General features: G+C 40.1%; 2 protein-coding genes across 5 annotated transcripts; one reads left to right on the top strand and one right to left on the bottom strand.

Annotated features, from left to right (window-relative positions):
- Positions 1–1,042: 1,042 nt before the first annotated feature.
- On the bottom strand, positions 1,043–10,827 carry LOC115451265 (proton-coupled amino acid transporter-like protein CG1139). Of its 2 annotated transcripts, XM_030179504.2 has the most exons (10): positions 10,613–10,827; positions 10,434–10,513; positions 7,564–7,753; positions 7,421–7,478; positions 7,200–7,350; positions 2,575–2,781; positions 2,229–2,504; positions 1,975–2,153; positions 1,728–1,897; positions 1,043–1,385 (listed from the first exon to the last, which is right to left on the bottom strand). In XM_030179504.2, exons 3-10 carry the CDS (start codon positions 7,610–7,612, stop codon positions 1,150–1,152), a joined length of 1,326 nt encoding a protein of 441 aa, XP_030035364.1. In that variant the 5' UTR covers positions 7,613–7,753; positions 10,434–10,513; positions 10,613–10,827; the 3' UTR covers positions 1,043–1,149. The 2 variants fall into 2 exon arrangements, with proteins under 2 accessions (XP_030035364.1, XP_037299876.1); XM_037443979.1 differs by having other exon boundaries at positions 10,434–10,827.
- A 182-nt stretch (positions 10,828–11,009) lies between these two features.
- On the top strand, positions 11,010–23,114 carry LOC115451264 (proton-coupled amino acid transporter-like protein CG1139). 3 transcript variants are annotated; one of them, XM_030179500.2, is made up of 10 exons: positions 11,010–11,176; positions 11,948–12,025; positions 12,124–12,186; positions 12,261–12,411; positions 12,476–12,682; positions 12,847–13,116; positions 19,128–19,303; positions 21,192–21,359; positions 22,522–22,709; positions 22,783–23,114. In XM_030179500.2, the coding sequence occupies exons 2-10, from the start codon at positions 11,952–11,954 to the stop codon at positions 23,058–23,060; spliced, it is 1,575 nt and encodes a 524-aa protein (XP_030035360.1). In that variant the 5' UTR covers positions 11,010–11,176; positions 11,948–11,951; the 3' UTR covers positions 23,061–23,114. The 3 variants fall into 3 exon arrangements, with proteins under 3 accessions (XP_030035360.1, XP_030035363.1, XP_030035361.1); XM_030179501.2 differs by lacking the exon at positions 11,010–11,176 and adding an exon at positions 11,493–11,729; XM_030179503.2 differs by lacking the exon at positions 21,192–21,359 and having other exon boundaries at positions 11,016–11,176.
- Positions 23,115–23,468: the final 354 nt, after the last annotated feature.

The raw sequence follows: 23,468 nt of genomic DNA, 5'->3' as shown, positions 1-23,468 counted from the left end.
TATTCTTAATATCTAGTTAATTTATGATTGGGAAAATATTCAAATTCTGCTGGAAAACTAAGCTGTGGAAAATCACCAACTTATTTATACGTACGTATTTTTTTTTGGCTTGTTTATAATTTGCAACATATTATCTTCACAATCACACAATCCATGATCAACAAAAGTTCCTAGATAGAGTCAATACATAATTGTTTTTAATATTTCAGTTAATATATCATGAAAATAGGTTTTTAAACTCGATAAACGTTTGCCGTCCATAATACATCAAATAAATGAGTAATCCAAAATTTCGCTGATGTGACATTTTGCAAAATGACATAAAAATCGGATATTCCTAATTTAGATGCATAATTTTAACCAATAAATATTGTCCATCAGATGACTCTGTCGAAATAATTTTAAACCATAAAGTATTCCTTGTTTCACTCAATAGCGTATAAAAGCTTTATCATCCGAGATGAATAAGAATTCTATTTCGTAAATTTTATTTTAATTTGGTATCTAAATTTTAAGTCATAAATCTGAGGTAGGTATTTCAAAAAGTGTCCAAAGGCTCGTCTAGCTGTCTAAGAGTGTATCCACTGTCCGTGGCATTATGAGAGTGCCACTGTAACTATTGGACATACTAAGACTTAAAACCTCACGTTCCAGGATAGCGAGCACAGTGGAATACCAAACAATACTTGGCAATTCAAACTGTTGGATAGTGTTTCTTTTGTTTATGGGCATTCGTATCGCTTACCATCAGACGAATGGCAAGCTCGTTTCGTCGTTCAAAGCAATAAAAAATAATACATACCTATGATGAGGTTTATTGCAGATGCCAATAAACTAATCCAATCCCTAACTACATCTAAAATAAGTCGTCTATAAGCATAATTAAGACACTTTATATATTACTGTGATTAGTCCGCTTTTGTCTAGGATCCGACGCGACGGCGCGGCGGCGGTTATTGTCGTTTATATTTTAATATAATGATTGGCCATAAGTAGATGTGTAGGTGTACTTCTGCGAATATGCCACAGTGAACAAATACAATTTACAGTACACAGTGTTTATTAGACATATTAATATTATATTCAAAATAAGGTCACAGTGGTAATTACAGAGTAACAATAAAGGATCGGAAAGTGGACATGTAAAGACTAAGACTCGACGATCTCCAGCATGCTGGTGTAGACGCCGGAGACGAGGCACAGCATGCCCACGATGATGATGACGATGTCTCGTAACAGCTTGTAGTGACACAGGCCGTACCGGTCCGGGTACCAGAGACATGCGTCCATCACGGCGGGGAACACCATCGCGAGCAGCGACAGGCACAGTGCGCCGAACAGCGCGATGAACGGGCCCAAGTGTGGCGCCGCGACCGCGAGGAGCCCTGCACGCGAACATACAAGGGAACCGGACAGATTCCAATATTTTAAGTGCCTTTTCAAACGTACTGCCGTAAATGCCGGGTAATTGGCAACGAGTATCAGATTTAGTCGGGATCCGGTCGGCCAGAGAACACCAGACATACCGCTGTCCGATGGCCGCCTACTGGCTAACCGGGCGCCAAGTGGTGTAAGGAGCTCAGCGGCATCTTTCGCATGCAACGATGGAGAAGGGTATCATATGCATACACTATGCGATGCGTACTCGAGTCGACTGGCAACTCGATACAAGATAGGGTCTTGTTAAAGCTGATAGTCGGCACCTATGAAAAGGCTCTAATACTTACAGGGAATGATGACAAGCACCACACGCAGCGTGTAGTCTATCGGACATTGTCGGCTCGGATTAATTTTCTTTTTGATTTTTCGCCACATAATATTGTACCCAACAAAATTCTGGAGCGGAAATGACAAGAAGATAGCCAATGCAAACGTCACTTTTGCTACTTGCGCCTTCCTGAAACAAGCACAAACACAGTCCGCGCCCGATCAAGCCCACAAAGATAACTCACTAATTTGTGGGCGAGCACTGACTTCTGATTAAAAGGCAGATTGAGGGTGATTGAGGCCTCCACTTCATTCCCGAACTTGAGATACCCGAACACGCCCACCAGCAAGTACAATAAGCATATGATCGCCATGCCGATGTTGAACAGGCCAAAGAGGCCCACGAACTGTCGAGGGTGCTCCATGTTGTATTCGAGCGCAAGCACCTGCATAGGGAGGAGGTAATGGAGTTATGTAGTAGCGGGTACCATCTACTTCCTTAAGACACGTCGTATACGCACCACGCCAACCGCCTCAAGCGCGAATAGTGTAATCCCAATAAACACAGGGATGTCCTCGTAGCGCTTCATCTGCAACTTCTCATCCTCTAACGTGACGTCGTCCTCCACCAGATAGAAGAACACGAGGATCAGACCAAACACTGTCACCACATTCGATATCGTCGAGAGCGGAGTCAGCAGTTTCAAATCCTTTACCAGGTTGAGCACGGTGAGCGGCGCCAGCAGGCAGCTCAAGTGTATCCTTATCGACAGCTCCAGTCCGTAGTAGTCGCATACCTGCCGGTGCACAACTGCGATTTACAAGGAATTTGGGATACCGGGACGCATCAAGTAATGCGGCTCATACCTGTTTCAGATTCTCGGCGACGAACACGAAGTATATGACGCAAATGCCCAGCTGCCACGTGACCAACGTCACGTCGACGAAGTAGTAGGACATGCCAGCAGCCCAGCGCATGCACGGTGGACCGTCTTGCAGGGCCAGCCGCATCGACTTAGGGTACGCGATGTAGCCGCGTCGCCACCGTTTACATAGCTGGTACTGCGCTGCGATCTGCACGTTACATAGGCACAGGCAAGCACACACACAAGTATATAGTATTATTTGTAATAAAAGTATTATTATAACGCAGTGATAAAAAATAGATTAAATAAATTTATCATGAACAAACTAATATTTATATAATATAATTAAAGAAAAATGCCTATTTGTTAATGGAAGACGTAAATATAAACAAGCAAATTATAATGTACTTAACTAAAAAAGCTAGGTAAGGCTCGGGGAGGTAAGAGGAGAAAATCTACACAAATTAAATAAAATAATGTCAAGGACACGTCGCGATCCTTACGAGTGAAGATAAATAGACCCAAACCTTGCTAACTACCAGCCTCTCACTAGCCACGTAAGTAATAATTACCCGAAGAAGTCAGAATGAAACTTCGGGTCTAATTTTTGCCATCTTTTAATTACATGTTTTATATTTTTTTTCCAGTCTTTTGTTTACATTGTCACAATAGTTATAAGCTAATGCACGCAGATCACCGTTAAAACAGGATGAAATTCAAGTGAAAGTATTTTACCATGGACTGGAAAGGAACGCCATTCGTCTTTCGGTCGGTTTAATTAAAAAAATGTATTACGTCCAAAAAGTGGATAATAATTGAAATGATTATGTTAAAGTCACCGAGTCTAAATTAATATTTAAAATTATTATACTGCCGATATTATCATAAGTATATAGGAAGCCTTTTAGGCAATTAATTAATTGGGTACTAATTAATGCCAATATGCTTGGTCATGGTGTGCAAGACCTATTTTTTTAGCCGTCTTATCACGATGTAATGAATCAGTTACATTATAATGGCGTTTACACTTTACACATTAACACACGCTTGATGTCTTGAACTAGTGTACGGGCAAATTAGCTGTTTTGAGGAGAAGTTAATTACACAATTTAAAGCTATTTGCTAACAATGAATTATTGCTTTTGCAGAGCATATAATTTGGAAAAACTAGTTTACTCTTATTTATAGTATTTAGACATTGAAAATCACTGTTATTGTGTAAGTACCTCGGCCTTAACGTATGTCCGTAATTTTGTGAAAAATTTATTCGGTCGGCAGTCAGCACACATGTCACTTCCTTGAACAGTGTCCTAAGAGTATCCCGAGCGAGTAGGTTTGTATTGAACCACGGAAGTATCCTCAATACTTTGAGAATATTTAGTAAAAAACAAAACCTATACTTTGAGAATATTTAGTAAAAAACAAAACCTAATATAATTTTATAATCATTTCAATTATACCAAATAAAATAAAGGTTAAGATGTAAAAACATTCTGTAAATTGAAATCATTCCATAAGGACATAATATATTTTACGTAGTAAGATTTTGGCATTTTCCTTTCGGAATAATTCGTCACATAAATGCCAATCATACGAACTCGAACCCGTAAAAGATATTCAGTTCTTCGTTCAACATTCTCTTGAAACATCAGTTAGTTTGAACGAACCTTCCAGACACATTTTGCGCATTTTCGTCTGTCTTTTAGGTTGTTTAAATGGCGCTTGAAGCTTCTATTTCTGCTTTTGAATTGAGATGAGCACTTGTAATTAACAGTCTTGAGAATGACAACGTTGTCGCCGTACACTGATTTAAACATTTTCTTTGTAAATATCATCCAAATCCGTTAAGCGGTTTATGCGTTTACTTCAAATAAACTTCCAAATATTTTCACGAATTTTCGCATTTATAATATCAGTAGAATAGTACCGAAATAGTAGCATTCGGGCAGTTGCGACACGTACTACGTGCACGTCAACTATCCCGAAACCAATGGTAGCATCGGTCTGAATGAAACCAATGGTTATCACTGTTGTGAACCTGTAGGCGCGGGTGAGAATATCGCCAGAGTCGGCCCAGCATCCAGTATCCACACGACACGGCTTCACATTACGCACAACTCACGAGGCTTGTCACTTGGCACCGATTCAACAAACAGCGCTCGCTATTTTTATACTTAAGTATGTCATATTTTACAACATTTTTAGTTTTTTGTTCTAGCACAATTGCACACACAACATACTATTTTGGGATTGATGTTTTAAGTATTGTGTTATTATAATACGGTTGACGTAGGTAATTAGTATTATAGGGGTACTGTTGTAAGTGGATCCTAACCCGGTTCCAATATTTTGTTTACAAACATGCTACTCGCTAGATAACGTTAAAACTATATTTACCTACCATATTAAGACCGATCGACCTCGAAGCAAATGACATCATGATCGCATGCGAGCAAATTACATGGAATTGTTTATATTTATGGCAGTTGTTGTGACTTGTGGAAAGTTAGAGCACTAGCCAGCGTGTGGATATTGTTGCGAATGCTCTCGAAGTAGTTCTTCAACCACTCAGATTGGTATTTGATATTTATCGCGCATATGTATGCGATGTATGTATTTGGTAACAGCTTTATCGATGAGGCTAGGAAGCGTGCGGGGAGCGGCGAGGTGGGCCTACAGCTGCGCGGCCGTGTCGTCCGTGGCCGTCTTCGCGCGGATCACTTCTAAGACTTGGAACAATAGTTCGAGGCGCTAATGCGAGCGGCGCGCGTTTTGAAAAATACAATTTTACAGAAGTAACAATTCTTGAAGTCATTGTTAGGCGGTCACGTCACAAAGATTACAATTGCACTCAAAACATTTCTGTGAAGCTATATCAAGAGTTAAAAGGTCTCGTTTTTAAGCTGATCTTATTCATACAAAATCGCAATATCCAGATTTCGGAATCTAACAAAAAAAATATCCTCAATGTTGCCTTCAGTTGCTACTTGCCATAGAAAGCTGGACCCACATTGAACAAACATAATTTAAAAAAATAAGCCGAGTTTTTAATAGACATTTTAATCAATTCTCTAAGACTGACTAAAGTTAGTCGTTTTCTTTGTAACAATATATCTAGACACACAAATAAAAATAATATCTTATGATGAAATAAAATTATTATTATCATTAGGTACCAAAACCTATAAAAATAAAGAGTATATACTATTTCTGGTTAAGCTTTTTTAACATAATATAAACTAAATAAAACGGATTAAATTCCGGATCTTAATTGAGAATAATTTCCATATCATTCTGTCGAATCAATTTTATAATCTAATTGAAAATATTTGTAAGGTAATACAAAATCTTTATTGTTCATGCGTCTTGAGAGCACCTAGCCTCTGCGTATTACCCACCAACTTTTAGTATGAAGGAAGGACGGAATACACGTTATGTGTGAGTTTAGAGTATAACATTTTAGCTTACTTCTTACCAATATGTATAATATTATTGTTACAAATGCGAAAGTTTGATGTCTATTAAAAATAAACGAAAAACCACAATTTGGCAAGCAGATAGACCAAACTACAAGACGTGTGTCAACAAATAAATTGTTTATCTCGGCATAGCAGACACTACCGCCCTGTGGAATGGGGGCGTTTGGAGAATACCACCACGGTAAACCCCTGCCTGTCGTAAGAGGCGATTTATAGGGGCCACGAAGGGGGTCGTCGGCGGGCAGCAGGGGGCTGTCCGCCCTAGTGCATTTTTGTGCATTTCTTGCACATTTTTCGGTTGACCCCGGGATGGACGGCAGTGTGGCGTTGACCTCATGCTGCCGTTGACGCTGAGAGCGTCCTTCGGTGCGAGGGGCTTAGGAGCCCCCCACATTTAGGGAGACGGGCCGCAAGGCGGCACCGCCCAGGGGCGGCCGCGGACGAAGACTCGGACCTGCTGTCTCGGGGAAGCCCGCAGTCGTCCCTTATGCGCCGAAGAGGGTCAACGCGGAGTTTTAGTTGGTAGGCCGTTGCGTAGGGACTTAGGTTAGGGTCATTGGTTAGGGACTCGGCTCGACCGCCGCCCGAGGGTCCCGGGCTGCTTCAATTGTCGGGTCGTAAGGCAACGGTTACCCCAACATAACCGCTCAGTCGCCCCCCGCGAAGACTGGACGGTAGTAATAAGGGACTTTCTCCGCGAAAACAAAACAAAAAAAAAAAAAAAAAAAAAAAAAAATAGCAGACACTAGGTGCACAGTGACTTCCTTCAGAAAAGAGTTTGTGAAGCCGCGTGTAAACCTGTCATTTACAACCTATCCGAGAATATAATTTTTAATGATGTTTTTGGCAATCGTAAATTATTTTGAAACCCTCCTGACAGCCGGGGGTTAATTACATGGCGGAAACGCAAAACGTAAACAATACCTCCAAACTTCACATCTACAAACAAGTTTAAGACAAATTTAACATTTCTATTTTTTAAGGTTTTCTACCAAAAAAATTTAAGACATAATAAATACAATGCATTGTGTGCGTTATTGTAGCCGTATGGCATCACGATAGACTCCGCGAGGTACAGGTGGGTATTGGACATGATGGAACTAATGCTACAAGAGTCATAATAAAACTTGCAACTTAAGTTACGTACTAGAAGTTGAATGCAATAAGTGGCGAAGATGCACACCAGCAGCAGGCCGATGATGCTGTACATGATGCCCAGCCGGCATACCGCGTCCGGCATCGCCAAGATTCCAGCACCGATACTGCCCTTCAGCAGGTGGATCATGGTGTCCGAGTACCTGGATCACATGACGCGTCACACTGATTGCACGCACGACACGCGGCTCTCAGTCGGCTGTCGATACTCACGAAGTAGGTTTTTCCACTTTACGGTGGGCATGCGGCTCGTAGGTCTCCTCGTCATCTCCTGCAACACGCACGTCGGGTGATGGATGACAGTGTGTGTGTATGTGGTTTGTGGTGTTTGATATCTGAATAGCTTTGGGCCTCACCTCCGGTGATGGTTTCCACGATGCCGGCCATGAATTCGTAGATGAACATTTTGTGCGGTGGCGGCGGCGCGGCGCTGCTCGGCAGGACTCACGCGCCTCGTCTTGCGGCCGGCTGCATCGCTCCCTTCCTTCTCGCGACCACTTATTCCTCTTTTAAGCAATTGTACTCTGACAGGGAAATTAGCGCTTTCTGAGGGTCAGAATATTATACAACTTACGTTTTACAGTTCAACAGTTAATCAGCCCTATAATTAAATTAGTAACAACACGGAATAATATATTCCTAGTCGTTACTGTTAAAGCAAATTAATATTATTATTTTTATTTTCTATAGCAAAGGGATCGCAATATCTAGACACAGAAATTTCAGTTTATTATTCATTGAACATGTATATTGATATATTGATATATATGGCAAATCTGTTGGGGATTGAGGTGTCAAGTGATGACACTAGAAGTCAATAGAAGTCCAAAGAGAATTATAAAAATAGAAGTCGACGAATGACAAGAGAAATGAATAATCTCATTCTGAGTGAATAAATACTTTGATTCACAATCAAGAACAGAGGATAAGAGGGTGACCATAGACCTATTAATATTTACTAGTGGTCGTGCAGTGGTCCAAATTCTAACTTAGAACTGAATCGTCGAACGGCTATCTATAAGACATAATGTACATGTACATCAATTTTGTTTTCTGCACTTCTTTATATAAACTTTAATTATGCGAAATTCATTAAAAAGGGGTACAAATCTTTTTCGTTATTTATTATTTATTATACGGGGTTCTTTTGACATTGCGCTAATAAATGAAACCCCATACATGTCTTTACCTTAGCTCACATTGTAGCAAAAAACGTTAAGTATAACGAATATTTTTACCAAAAATCCAAATTTTACTTTTCTAAGTTTTCAATCCTTTCGTAATTTAGTCCCAATATGGTGTATGTATGTATATTTATGTAACTTCTGTCTAAAAGTGTGACGTTGTCGCTGCGACGAATTCTCTTACAGTAGTAGTACTAGCATTAGGCTGCTAGAATTAAATTTATTTTTTATTGATATTTATTTTGTTAAAATTTAGGTAAACTTTGTCATTTTGCACCTACGATTCGAGTAATTAATGTGACTAAAGTAACTAAAGTGTAAAATTTTAAAGTGTAGAGTATAAAAACGGCACTAAGAAACAGACATAGTGCCGTTGTTATTGGCTAATATTTAAATACAACAATATTAGTCAATCACAACGGCCCTATGTCTACGCACTGCGAAGGCTGCCATGCAGTTAACACTGAGAAACAGACTTGTTATCACAGCATTATTCCGTCCTTAGATAAAAACGTCTATAAATAAGGGGGATAGATTTCGAGAAATTTTTATAATTTTTGAATAAATTGAAGTATTACTTCTTGCTGTTGTCTATGTAACTATAGTAAACAAAGATCATGCGCGGCGAGTTGTTTAAAGTGTTAATGTGCTCACGTCAAAGAGAATTAAACATTAACGCACTTTCTATGAGACCAAAAGCGAACGTAATCTGAGTTGAGCTAAGTTTTCCGTAGTATTATAAATGCTATTTGACCTGAGTATTGTGTATGATACATATGCTTATTTAACGGTAGGGTGTAATGCGCATTCTTCTGTCCTGTATATTCTAAAATACTAAAAAATATAACTGTACCTATTATAATTGAGGTTTTGTGTTTGTAATTTACCCTATATTTGTGGTATCACCATTGGATGAATATCATTGCAGTAAAATGCAATATCTAATGTTATAATAGGAGGCAATAAAATGTTCACTACAAATTGTGACGTCAAGTTTTAAAGACCATGACCAAGACCACTAAACTAATTGACAATGAAATAAATAAAAAAGATAATTAAAATCATATACAATGACATTCTTTATATAACGCTATAAAAAAACTAAGAATATATTATGTACCGACTATTTGTTTCGTTATTTTCGCAGTTCACAACACAACAATTATGATCCATTCAAAAATACAAAATAAATTGTGTAATTTAGGAAGTAATTTTGTAAGACTATCCTTTAATAATAATAATATCAGCCCTGTATTATATACTGTCCCACTGTTGGGCACGGGCCTTCTCGACTACTGAGAGGGATTAGACATTAGTCCACCACGCTGTCCTAGTGCGGGGATTGGTAGACTTCACATTTTTGAAAATTTCTATAGAAAATTTCTCAGGTATGCAGGGTTCCTCACGATGTTTTCCTTCACCGTGAAAGTAATAATTAATTCAAAAAGAACCGTTAATTCACAAAGAATACACACATAATTTTTTAGAAACGTTAGACTATGCTCGGTTAATGTAAATAGGGACAAATTAGTTGTAAATTTCTGCCACGGCGTGTGCCGGGAACGGTATTATATATCCCCAACATGCACTTCGCACAAAGCTAATAGGATATATCTGGCTGCAATAAAAAATAACGAACTGTACAGCATTAATAAAGTCTCACGGTTCATAATTTTAAGATATCACACATGTACAGATTTCGTATTGAATGGGAAGGCAAATAGAATTAAAGGTGATAAAATTTACGAAGACATGTCTTGAGTTGCAATCGAAAATCGTATTAAGCGGGTATTGCTGTATTCTACATTTTACATTTTAGTTTTTTTTTTATTACATTTAAGTTACAAGTATTATTCCGAGGTCGAATACAAAGTTATTTTTTTAAGAATTTATACGGAATTGCTTTACATATGAAATAACTGGAGGGTGGCTGACATAAAACGTTTAGTAGGGTGCGGGGAGGCGGGCCATAGTGAGTGGTAGTATGCATGAGCTCGGCAGCGATGAAGCGCTTTCTGCGAGTGTTGTCGCGGGGCCAGTACCTGCTGCGCATGTGCTCGACTGTGCCGCAGTGTGTACGCACTCCGCGCGCGTCATGCCACCGCTCTACCGACCCGTCTTACTGTCATAAACACACAACAGTTTGCCTTATTTTAAAGATATTTTGTGAAGGGTAATTTATGAGGATAAGATTATAATTTTTTAAGCGTCGGTTGCTCACTTCATTTCCTAAAATTGTGTCGGTACTGTTTTGTCTATTTTCGTGCTAAGAGAATTTTATCAGTTCTGATTGTTTTCTAATATTTCGCCGCGTCGCGCACTAAATATATCATAAAGCACACAGATAATATTATATCGGTCGCCTCCAGAGACGTGAATGAAGCTGACGGGTTCCGCGCCGCTCCGCGCCCTCCACGCGCGCGTCCCGGGGGCTCGCTAAGTGATTAGGGCAGTAGTGCAGTCAGCGAACGACGGCGTCGCGTCAGACCGCTCTGATAACACTGTGTTGTGACGTCGCTGTTCCCCTGCGGTGGCGCGTCACCGACAGCACAGGACAACACTGAGGAGGAAGCGCGGGGAGCAGCGGGGGACGACGCGATCGCCCGGTCTATATCGGTGTAGAGGAGGGCGGCGTGGGCGCGGCCGGAGGCGCGCACTCGCAGTGCAGCCGCGCTTCGCAGTCAAGACGCCCGCGCCGCTGCGCTGTCGTTGTGTCACCGTCCACCTACAGCGACACCACACACTGCACCACCACAACTTACCACCGCGACTTGCACACGACCTTGTAATGTATTTTCGGAATTTAATATGATCATAGTTATAGGCCCACGCGCACGATATCCGAAGTGACATTAAACAGGTCTGTTTGTCGGTCACTTCCCGCTCTCGGCGGCGGAAGTAGGCCGATTATTGTTTGGACCTGTGGCACAGCGGTGTTTACGCGGCGCGCCGAGCTGCTGATAATCGATGCGGCGGCGGCGGCGAGACGCGGCAGTCAGTGCGCTCCCCGGGCTTCACTGGCCGACCTCGAGCCGCCTTAGTTTTCCGTCAGCGTTATATAAGTGTCGGGCCGCAGTTCGCGGTAGTCCCCGCTCTCTTCTCTGCACATCGGTTCATTATCGGTTTGTTTGGTTAAGGGCCCGCACGGGTGTACGAGCGCCGCGCCCTCGACCTCGGGCCGCGGGCTATCGTCGCGGTGACTTCACTGATAACAGCAGCTAATATAATAATTAATACAGCACGCGTCAGGAAACACATCGACACGGAATTGCCGCTAGGCAGTGCAATTAATCGTCACTTTCGACCTAATCCTCGCGTGGATTGCTACAGAGCCTTAGGTGCGTGAACATCAAGAGCCCCTCAACATAGGGACCCATCTCGACATAGCTGTCGTTAAAAGGCAATCATTAGGCAAGTGCCACTGGTCGGTACTCAACATAGCGATCGACAGCCATAGTTTTCCTTTATGTAACCGAGTACAACATTTGAATAGGAGGCGGTTCCAGCGAAGCAGTCTTGGCGCACTCAGCATAAAATATACAAAGTATTATTGCAGGATAATGGTGGAGGACAATAAGGCGGAGACGGTGCATTTACGAGCCGTGGCCGAAGAAGGCCAGGGCGAGCCATTTGGGTATGATCCTTTTGTATGGAGTGCGATGTCGCTTCAGTAGCGCCCGAGGATTCTGTGCTAACTGCTAATACTTACGATGTCTCGTGGTGTACTTGCAGGGGCGACCAGCTCACCGGCGACTACGACCCACACTTACACAGGAATCTGCCCAAGCCCACAAAGTGAGTGTGCTGATGAAGAACGATGTGAGGGTGTTCGATTAATAACCTTATGAGTATACGTGTGTTGGCCGCAGCAACTGGGAGACGCTAGTACATTTGCTGAAATGCAGTTTGGGCACCGGAATATTGGCCATGCCGCAGGCCTTCGCTCGCGCAGGACTAGTGACCGCCGTCGTGTCTACAGTGGTGGTGGGCGTGCTAGTGACGCACTGTCTGCACGTGTTGGTGAGTAGAGCGTGGGGGTGAGTACTTATTGGTATAATCGGTGTGTGACGGTATCTGTACGCAGGTGCAGTCGCAATACGCGGCGTGCAAGCGGCTGCGCGTGCCTCTCCTCACGTACCCTGAATCAATGGCGGCGGCGCTGCAGGCGGGACCAGCTCCGCTGCGATCTTTGGCGCGCCCTGCCGCCATCACCGTCGACGTGTTCCTCGTCGTGTACCAGCTCGGCATCTGCTGCGTGTACATCGTGTTCATTGCGGAGAACATTAAGAAGGTGACTCATTCATGTGTATGTACATATATCGGTATGTGTCCGCGTTAAAGGCGTTGTGTGAAGGAAACCTCTCGGTTATTTCCGCGTAAGACATGATAAGCACAATCGGTAATCAGCGTGCCATCGCATGGGACGCTCGCTAAGGGATGCCGGATGTGTTGCAGATCGTCGACCCACACTACGGGATGCCGGTGGAGGTGCACATGCTGATCATCCTGGTCCCGCTGATCGCGTTCAACCTCATCCCTAGCCTGAAGCTGCTGGCGCCATTCTCCGCACTCGCTAACGTGCTTACGTTTGTGGGTCTCGGTATCGTGGTGTACTACTTGCTTGCGGGGAAGAAGTCTACACAACCTCTGGACCTGTGGGGCTCGCCTGCTTCGTTCCCGTTGTTTTTCGGCACCATACTGTTCGCGCTGACGGCGGTGGGCGTGGTGAGTGCCTCTGCTGCGGCACACACATGCTGCGACTCGCTATGCTTATGCTCGCTTCACTATGAAAAGCTTTTTAGATCAACAACTTGAATGTATTCGATACGTAGACAAAAGGTATGACATCAAATATCAACATTTTGGTTTTTTAACCGACTTCAAAAAAGGAGGAGGTTATCAATTCGACGTCATTTTTTTTTTTTTTTTTTTTGTATATTTGTTACCTCAGAACTCGCTCATTTATGAACCGATTTCGAAAATTCTTTTTTTATTCGAAAGAATATCTCTCCAGATTGGTCCCATAATATTTTTTAACATTGCTTCAGTAGTTTGGTTTTGAAACTAAGAAAACTAGAATAATTATGTCGTCCAAGAAAACGAAATCGCGAATTTAGCTTTCCTATGACGTTTTTAGTTATATTTTTGCATTGAGATTGGTTTAGTGTACTTCTCACATACTTATACATATAGCATAACATCTTTTCCCCGTGTCAGGAGTAGGCAGAGGCGTAACATTTCAGCGCGATAGTCGTACTGTGTGTGAAACATTGTGATCGAAATATATCAGTTGTGTTTTTACGTTAGGTTTGCTTGTAGTACAGGATTCCTGGTACACTTCTCATCGTTTATTACTATCAAACTGATTTTTCGTGAGTAGCTTCCTTTGGACTAGACGCCCAAGTTTTTCCTTACAGTAATGTTGGTAAATGGTAGCTTAATAGGGGTAACAAGGATGAAATATGTTGATATGACGAATTTTAAAAATGTATAACTAACCAAATTTTTCTTTGTTAATTATCGAGATAATTATCTAAATAATGTGAAAATATATTTGTCCTACAAAATATAAGGTTTGGTTAGGGAGTCCTCTCTCTCCAACATGTATCATAAACAAGGTCATGAAAAATAATTACTAACCAGCTGATTTTTTTTATTGGTTAGCTATCATTTGCATAGTTTACTACCCACATTGTCCTACAAATTGCGTGGTACGTTATTCCAGTCCTCCAGTTACATAGTTGAAATTCATGAAATTAAAAATAATATTATTTTGTACATTTTGCTATTGGAGCTGAGGCACACTATTATCCTTGCTCACAAACGCATGCGCACAGCATTGTTTACTGTGGACTAGGTATTCCATGCTTGCCCATGGTGGTGTCGATCATAACCGCGTAAAGTTGTTTTTAGTCAACCTCGTATTTTATTCGTCTTTCGAAAAATAATTTGAAAAGTAATCTGTGCTGGAAAATAATAATGGAGTGTTTTTTGTGTAATTTATTATCTGAAAACTCTAATTTACGAGAAAAAAAGAGAAAGAATAAAATAAATTAATAGAGATAAGTGGCTTTCTTGTAAGACTTTTTTATCTGCTCGAAAGCATCATAAACACAAATATTGTGATGCTGTATTGCCTGAAAGTTGGAGAGATAAATAATAGGTTATCATTCCTCTTGTCACAAGCAATTTAGAGTAAAATCTAAATATTTGTCTTATAAAAGGTACTTAAGCCCATTGATTATTATTTTTTTTAAAATAAATAAAAAATAATTTTGTATGTTCATATTTTTACGTAATTATCTGGAAAAAAGGAGTAATATTAATTTGTAAGTTTTGCTGTATTCTTTGAATAATAATTATAGAAAGTATATTTTTCATATTTTCTTCAAAAATTTTGTTTATAAGATAAATATAAAATAGATAAAAATTTATATATTTTATATATTTATAAATATATTTTTCAAAATAGTAAAATTTTCCACGTGTTTTCAATTTACTCCACTAACAGTCGGAGAGTTCGGTTATGTTCGGAAATGCTCGATTGTTTTCGAGAATGCCTGTAAATTAAATTATCAATTGCCATTCAATATATTTTATACTGCATAGAAAAATAATTTATGTATTTAATTTCTTTATGATTTAAATTTATATTCTTATAGAACTATATTTCACTAAGAATTAATTTAATGTAAGTTCAATTTTCAATTGTTTCATTTTGTATACCCAAAAATTACTAATCTTGTAGGACTAATAAAACATACCTTTTTGTGTAGGACATTGTTTTATTTGGACGACAAATATATTAACCTATCATGTGTTACCTTTGTCCTAAGTTACTAATAAAAAAAAAGTCTTGCAATATTGACAACTTTTGAGCGTAGGACTAAGATGACATACCACCCAATTTGTAAGACAATGTGAGTAGTAAGCTAAGCAAATGTTAGCTAACCAATAAAAAAATCAGCTGGTTAGTAACTATTTTTCATGACCTTGTTTATGATACATGTTGGAGAGAGGGGACTCACTAACCAAACCTTATATTTTGTAGGACAAATATTTTTTCACGTTATTTAGATAATTATCTCGATAATTAACAAAGAAAAATTCGGTGAGTAATAAATTTTTAAAATTCGTCATATCAACATATTTTATCCTTGCTACCCCTATTAAGCTACCATTTACCAACATTACTGTAAGGAAAAACTTGGGCGTCTAATCAAAAGGTAGCTACTCACGAAAAATCAGCTTGATAGTAATTAACGATGAAAAGTGTACTAGGGATCTTGTACTATTGAATCTACTTCTTACATACATATATATAGCATCACACCTTTTCCCCTTTTCAGGGGTACTCAGAGGTGTAACATTTCAGCGCGATAGTCGTACTGCGAGCGAAACACATTAGTTGTGTTTTTGCGTTGGGTTTAGTTGACTCTACTTCTTACATATGTACATACATTATTTATTTATTATTATAAATCAATGAAAGTTTACAGCACTTAGCCAAAACACTTATATCTAACAATATAATCTAACTCTAAATCTAACAATATTAAGACAGCAATAACAATAAAATAAAATTCAAACTAATAACAAAATAACTAAAATTATTTCCAACACTTAACTTACTAAGGAACATTTTAAAGCGTTTCTAAAAATAACTAAATACTATTGTAAACATGACAAGGTTTGTTATAAAATACATCCAGATCTGTGTGATGAGCGTGCACGGCATTGAGAAGTGCGACCGCCCGGGCGGTAGGTGCTGACGCGGCGCGACGTGTGCGCACACCCTGCGGCAATGCAAACAGATTCCTGCGCCTACGCGGGCCTTCCACTCTCTCATCACTAACCAAAAACCGAGCCGGTGTGCACGCAATTCCAATCCGCTCAAGGGCTGTAGGGTTGTCTACTTTGTTGATAAAAAGATGATAATAGTGTATCAAGAGCAAAAGGTTGCGCCTGTACTCCAAAGTGTTCAACCCTACCATACCCGTGACATACATAGAAGGGTATAAATATGGGTAATATCCATACATCCGTTTGAATAAATATCGAGCGAATTTTCCCTGAATTCGCTCAATTAACAAGATATACATGCTTTGGTACGGGTTCCACACTATAGCGTTGTATTCAAGTCTACTACGCACATAGGCTTTGTATAGCGTTATTATTGCTCTGGAGCCATTAAAAGTAGAACAAACCCTCATTACAAAGCCTAGAATTTTGTTGGCCCCTTCGCAGGTGGTCAAAATATGTTGTTGGAAGGACAACCGAGAGTCTAATATTACTCCCAAATCTTTAATTTGGTCAACTCGATAACCAAATTGCAATGGTTTGCGCTTTCGAGAAAATGATATGGTTTTACATTTAGCTATATTAAAATTTAGCCAATTTTCCACACTCCAATTAAAAACAGCATCTATATCATTTTGCAAGGCTATGCAGTCTTCAGATCTGTTTACGCCAACAAACAATTTTAAATCATCTGCAAAAAGAAGGCAGTATGCAGTATTGACTACCTTCAACAGATCATTGATCATAATTATGAAATAAGTCGGCTCTAAAGAACTACCTTGACTAACGTCTGATCTTGTATAGTAAGAATCTGTGTAGTAAGTAATCTTGTATAGTAAGAGTGTGATGCTATATACATATATATAGCATCACACCTTTTACCCTTTTCAAGGGTAGGCAGAGGTATTACACCACAGCACGATAGTTTTACTGTAAGCCAAATATATCAGTTGTGTTTTTGAGTTAGGCTTGCTTGAATCTACTTCTTACATACATACATGTAGCATCACACCTTTTCCCCTTTTCAGTGGTACTCAGAGGTGTAACTCCTCAGCGCGATAGTCGTAATGTGAGCAAAACATAACTACGCTATCGAGACGGTCTATTTTTTACTAACACAAAAAAGCAAAAAATAAAAATAATTTTAACAAAAAATTAAACCGCCTTCAATAACCACTCAAAACCAAAAAATTATTTCACATAACACATTGGATACCAATTTTGGAGTCGGTGCCTAATTAAAATTGCTTGTTAAGCTATATTTGTTGCATAGTCCATCTATGAGCTAAATTTCTAAATCAATTAAAAGGAGAAGGTTTGCATTTACTACTAACAAACATACACAGTGAAATATATAGTATGAGTCAGTACATTAATTTTGTAGACATCTGCTCCATAATATGAATCAGACATGCCGCCCTAAGTATTCTTAGTGAGACTCTTAAATACCTAATAATATTAATGAAATTATCTACTACTTTAATTATATCCTTAAAATGATACAATATAGTAATTTTGAACTGTAAATATGATTATAATTCATACATTATGATTTTTTTATAATTAATCCTTAACATTTTCTTATGTGGTGAGAGAGCAGAAAAAATAAGCAGCTCATTTGTAATGAAGTTTTATATCAACGTATGTTCAATTCTCAGAATAAGTAATACTATAAATATTTTTAATCTTACTTACTAATAAAGTGCTATAACATTTGATAGGTATAGACAGATGCATGTGCTATCATTCATCAATGATATGAATGATAGCACCATAATAGCCGCGTACCTTTAGCCGTACCTAATATCGATACTTCTATACTATTATATAAAGCTGAAGAGTTTGTTTGTTTGTTTGTTTGAACGCTCTAATCTCAGGAACTACCGGTCCAAACCGAAAAATTCTTTTTGCGTTGGATAGCTCTTCGTTCGTGGAGTGCTATAGGCTATATATCATCACGCTATATTCAATAGGAGCGGAGCAGTAATGGCTAATCTCAGGAACTACCGATTCGAACTGAAAAATTCTTTTTGGGTTGAATAGTCCTTTGTTTGTGGAGTGCTCAAAGTCATATATTATCACGCTATGACCAATAGGAGCGGAGCAGTAATGGCTAATCTCAGGAACTACCGGTTTCAACTGAAAAATTCGTTTTGTGTTGGATAGCCCTTTATTTGTGGACCGCTATAAGCTATATATCATCACGCTATGACCAATAGGAGCGGAGCAGTAATGAAACATGTTGCAAAAACGGGAAAAATTATAAGTTTTGAGAGCTTCCGTTGCCTGCGCTGCGTAAACGGTTAAAGTTATGCAACAATGATGTATGACGGGATTGTTCCACTTTAAAAGTTCTAAAAAATATATTATAAAACAAAGTCCCCCGCTGCATCTGTCCGTCTGAACGTGTTAAACTCAAAAACTACCCAACGTATTAAGATGAAATTTGGTATGGAGACAGTTTGAGACCTTGGGAAGAACATAGGTTCCCGGGAAACTACTACTTTTATAACGGAAAACTTTAGCCTGAAAAACTTTATAACGCGGGCGGAGCCGCGGGCAAAAGCTAGTATTATTATAATTAAATAAGATGTACTTTAAAGTTACTTCCATTATAGCTACCTAATACATCTACTCACTTTAATAATGCTCAATCGTCCATGTACTAGTTCTAATAAATGCAACAAAAACATTATAATATTTATTATTCATTGACACTACTTTAATGTAACGTATTCAGTCTGCTATGCGATCTGCTGTGCCCTTACTGTTCATAGTATTAAGATATATTTTTAGAGGTATAAGATTAAGTATCAAAACAGTGAGTGATGTATATGTACTGTATGTTGTTATTACATCGGATGTTCTCGGCTCGCGGCCGGCGCTCGGACAGCGCCGGTACCATCGCCGCTACTGTATTATGTGTGTGTATGCAGGTTATCGCCCTGGAGAACAACATGAAGACGCCGAAGTCGTTCGGGTCGGCGTGCGGCGTGCTCAACGGCGGCATGAGCATCATAGTGCTGTTGTATGTGGTGGTGGGCGCGCTCGGCTACGTGTACTGCGTCTCCGAATGCAGCGACTCAGTCACGCTGGACTTGCCGCCTGGCCCGTCAGTACCAAGCCACACTCCGCTCGTCATTTTCGCCGCCATTGTAGCTACTTGCCACAGCGGTCACTATTGCTCTGTAGCCGGTGGCAGGTGCTAAACATAAACGATACTGCTCTCCGTGCATCGTTCAATGTTATTAATGAGCGCCTTTAGTTGTTATTGGGCGATTGACTGACTTCTCCCTGGGTTGTTACAACGGAGTTACTCGCATGCCTAATCTATTCACACGAGAATGGCACTAAATGATTATTCCGACCAGGTTATTTTTAATATACATACATATACAGAAATCTAGCGCTGTATCACATGTATACATATTTTATCAGCAAACAATGTAACAATAAGACGTTAAAACTTTGAGTGTAATATGAATAGGCATAAATACATTTACACGAGTGCAATCGTAACGTCGATTCCGCGCGCTGCAGGAACACAACTAACGCTTAAGTAGTATCATATTGTGGTGAGTAGAAATGTGAATGTTATGGAATTTCCTCTGCACTGCGCCCATATCTCCCCTGACTTACACTATTATAGGTTACACAGAATAAATATAATAGTATTTTTCAGTATATACTTACATGTAAAGTTCTATACGTGGTTTGGCATGTGTGTGTGTGTGTGTGTGTGTGTGTGTGTGTGTGTGTGTGTGTGTGTGTGGGTGTGTTTAGTAACTATCTATTACATTTCGATATAGGTACATATAAGCCGCATTTCATTATCACCTTCGCAGCACGAAGCCTGTCCAATAATCGTCTGCCGATCAACAACTTTTCTTACTAATATTCTAAAGCAAATTTGTGAAAATATTTGGATGTTTTTAGATGTAAACGCAGAAACAGCTCAACAGATTTGGATGAGATTTAGTACACGGATAGACCACGTCCTGGAATTAACCTAGGAAATTATGGGATTTTTAATCTTTTTCTATATAGATGGCGTTGGAGTCATGGAGGTGGCGCTATAAATAGCTAAAATTTGTTGGCACTATAGTGGCGGGAATGCTTTCCACGGGGGTCAAGCCGCGAGCAACACTTAGTATTTCATAATAAGTTTTTATAGCGAAAGGTTCGAAAATCCAACGTTATGTTGCAACTGATACATACGTCAGAATATAAGATGTAGGTTTGGTGAGTCGCGATACCAATAGAGGCGTGCGAGCGACGCCTTCACCCCCGTCACGCACCACGTTCCTGTTACCATTAGCCGCAATACATTGTGATTTGCATGCAACATATCCCTTCCACGGCGCCTAACGCGCGTGGTTAAAAATACTTTTCTTATTCATTCGTTTATAGAATCCCCGGCACGACTTACATCGCATAATGTAGGGAATATGGATTCCATCCACTTAATATTAAGTAAGCGCGCATTATTTTGGTCTGATTCTAGACAGCCGGTGGAATTTTCGCGCGCAATCGAGATGCCGCTACGTACTATCAACGTCTTAGCACATCAAATCCTTTTAATAATTCAATTAGTTATTAGATATCCTATAAGTTTGAATTATTTGACGTACAAGGACAATTTGTATTAGATCCAATATTGTAGTTCTCAATGAGATAACGATCCGCAGTCCCAGAGGCCGACCACCTTGAGTAGACATTGTTTCAGTTTCACAATATGTATCTAACACATTGTTAATAGACCAACGACATCTAAAACGCCTGTGTTAGTTTAATGTCTTTAAGGCTATTCATGCGTTAATATATACTAACTATACTAAACAATACTTCATTACGCCGTTTGTGTATAGTTTGTATAAACAGGCCGGGTGGAGGCTGCTGTTTAATATATTATTGTGGTGGTATATGTTTTGTTGATGGGTTTTGTGACGTGCAACCATCTTGCCTCAAACTTTCGTTCTTAATTACTGGCCTCATTTCAGTGACAATCTGAATATGACTGCGTGTAGGATGCCGAATGCGCCCGCCACTGCGGCAGAAGAGATTGATGTGGGGAGGAGAGCGACAGAGCTCAGTCGGCGTGATGGGAGTTCACCGCTCCTCGCCGCCGGGCGGGACTATGACGTTATGAATCGTCTCGGTTGTTCTATGTAATTACAAGCAAGGAGTTTCGCGCACGACCAATGATTTTCCTTTGCGATACTGAGTGCAGATAGTTTGGTTCGAAGCCTTTCTAAAGTGCCATTTCTAAAAGATAAAAATCCGCTATCCTTCTACCTTCCTTATAACGACGACCAGTTTGCTAGATTTTTTCCCAAAACGTATTATCTAACTCATAACAATATGGTTTCAAACCTCAATATGTATCCGAGATGTTATATTTGATATCAACACTCTATCGACATCTTTGAAGCTTCGTTATCAAAGTTAAGTCCTTAGACTTCACGGGCCACTAAGTGTAGGGCTCCTTACAGCTAATCATTATTCCATATTTATGATTTTGATCTGAGTACATACTTACCATTTTCGCAATAGGTACATGTTTTGTTACTGTGTTTCATATTTAATGATTTCTATGGTCTTTCCTTAACATAATACAAGTTTACTAAAATAAATAGGCCATGGGATCGCTTCAGTAATGCATCCCATAACGAGGAACATGTCAAAACTCCGAACTACAAGAAAATTAAATATCAAATATTTTATATAAAGAGTAATATTATAATATTTAAAATGGATTTGTAGATTGCAGTTTTCTCTGCACGCGTGTATCCCGATAATAAGTAGTCCAAAATCAATTAATATATTATGACAGGAGGTCGTTCGAACGATGAACATCGTCGTGCGGCATTTTGAGTCAGCCATTCAATTTACTTCATTCTTGACCGACTCCGAAAGAAAAAAGCAATCTTTTCATCAATTTTTTTTTATGTTGTTCAACGATTATAATTGTTCCCCGTGAACCGATATGAATTTGAAAATGATTGTTTACTCGTTAGATTCAATATAGCTTCATAATACAACCATAATATTGAAAATATCGTTGTCTCACCTTAAACTTTGAATATGCAGAAGGGAACTCATAAAATTCAAATAGGATTTTGATGATTCACACACCTTGAACTTATAACACCTCTCTTTTTGCACCGGTAATGTCAAATCTTCGCGAAAACATAAGAGAACATTATGTACTAGTTTTTTTTTTAATAATTTAATTGAAATACAAAGAGTGCAAACTATTATAATTATATTTATTTCATCACCGCGGTTTGTTCAGAAACGGAATTGTTTCGACATTGTGTGTGTATGTAGGTTGGCAACGAGCGTGATCGTGATGTTTGCGGTGGCGATCTTCATCAGCTACGGGCTGCACTGTTACGTGCCGGTGGAGGTGGTGTGGCGCGGCTACGTGCTGCCGCGGCTGCAGGCGGCCGGCGTGTCCGCTGCGCGCCGCACGCTCGCCGAATACGCGCTGCGCGTCGCGCTCTGTCTCATCACATGTGAGTCGCTCCTATCCAAGTTCGGTACGAGGCTTTTGTGACACGTGAGTGATTCCACGTTTGTGTTGCGCAGTCGTGCTGGCAGTGAGCGTGCCGCAGCTGGGGCTGTTCATCTCTTTGTTCGGCGCGCTGTGCCTGTCCGCGCTGGGCATCTGCTTCCCGGCGTTGATGGAGCTATGCATCTCGTTCCCTGACAAGTCGGGCGCGGCACGACTGCGGCTGGTGAAGGACGCGGCGTTGTTCGTGGTGGGCGTTGTGGGCCTGCTCGCCGGTACCTATACGGCGCTGCTCGGCATCATCAGGACCTTCCAAATCACCCCGTCCTCCACGGAGTCTCCGCTGCACGCATAGTGATGCGCAGCCCACCACCTAGCTATCATAATTTAAATAAACATGTACACACCACGAAATGTTGTCATTTGAACAAGCTTCTCGGCGAATTAATCCTATTAAGAGTTTAAGGGTGTAACGCTAGCCCTATGAACAAGCCTTGCTATGGTAACACAAGTCTGTAATATTTCTAATAATGGCGTCGGTTTTATCTCAGAGGTGTTTATTTATAGCCATAGCGTCCACAGGATCGCCGGATGCAGGACAATTTGGTGCGGGGGAGCGACGGCGGCGAGTGCTCGCTCCACCGCGCCGCGTGATCACACGTGATGGACTCTCGTCTGTCGTTGGATAAAAAAAAGACTGTCATTTAAATACAACAATTAACGTTTATTTTCAATCCATAGAACCATATAAATTAAACTCAAA

The sequence above is a fragment of the Manduca sexta genome, chromosome 27 (assembly GCF_014839805.1).
Source record: "Manduca sexta isolate Smith_Timp_Sample1 chromosome 27, JHU_Msex_v1.0, whole genome shotgun sequence".
NCBI classification, from domain to species: domain Eukaryota; kingdom Metazoa; phylum Arthropoda; class Insecta; order Lepidoptera; family Sphingidae; genus Manduca; species Manduca sexta.
This window is presented reverse-complemented; position numbering and strand designations above follow the sequence as displayed.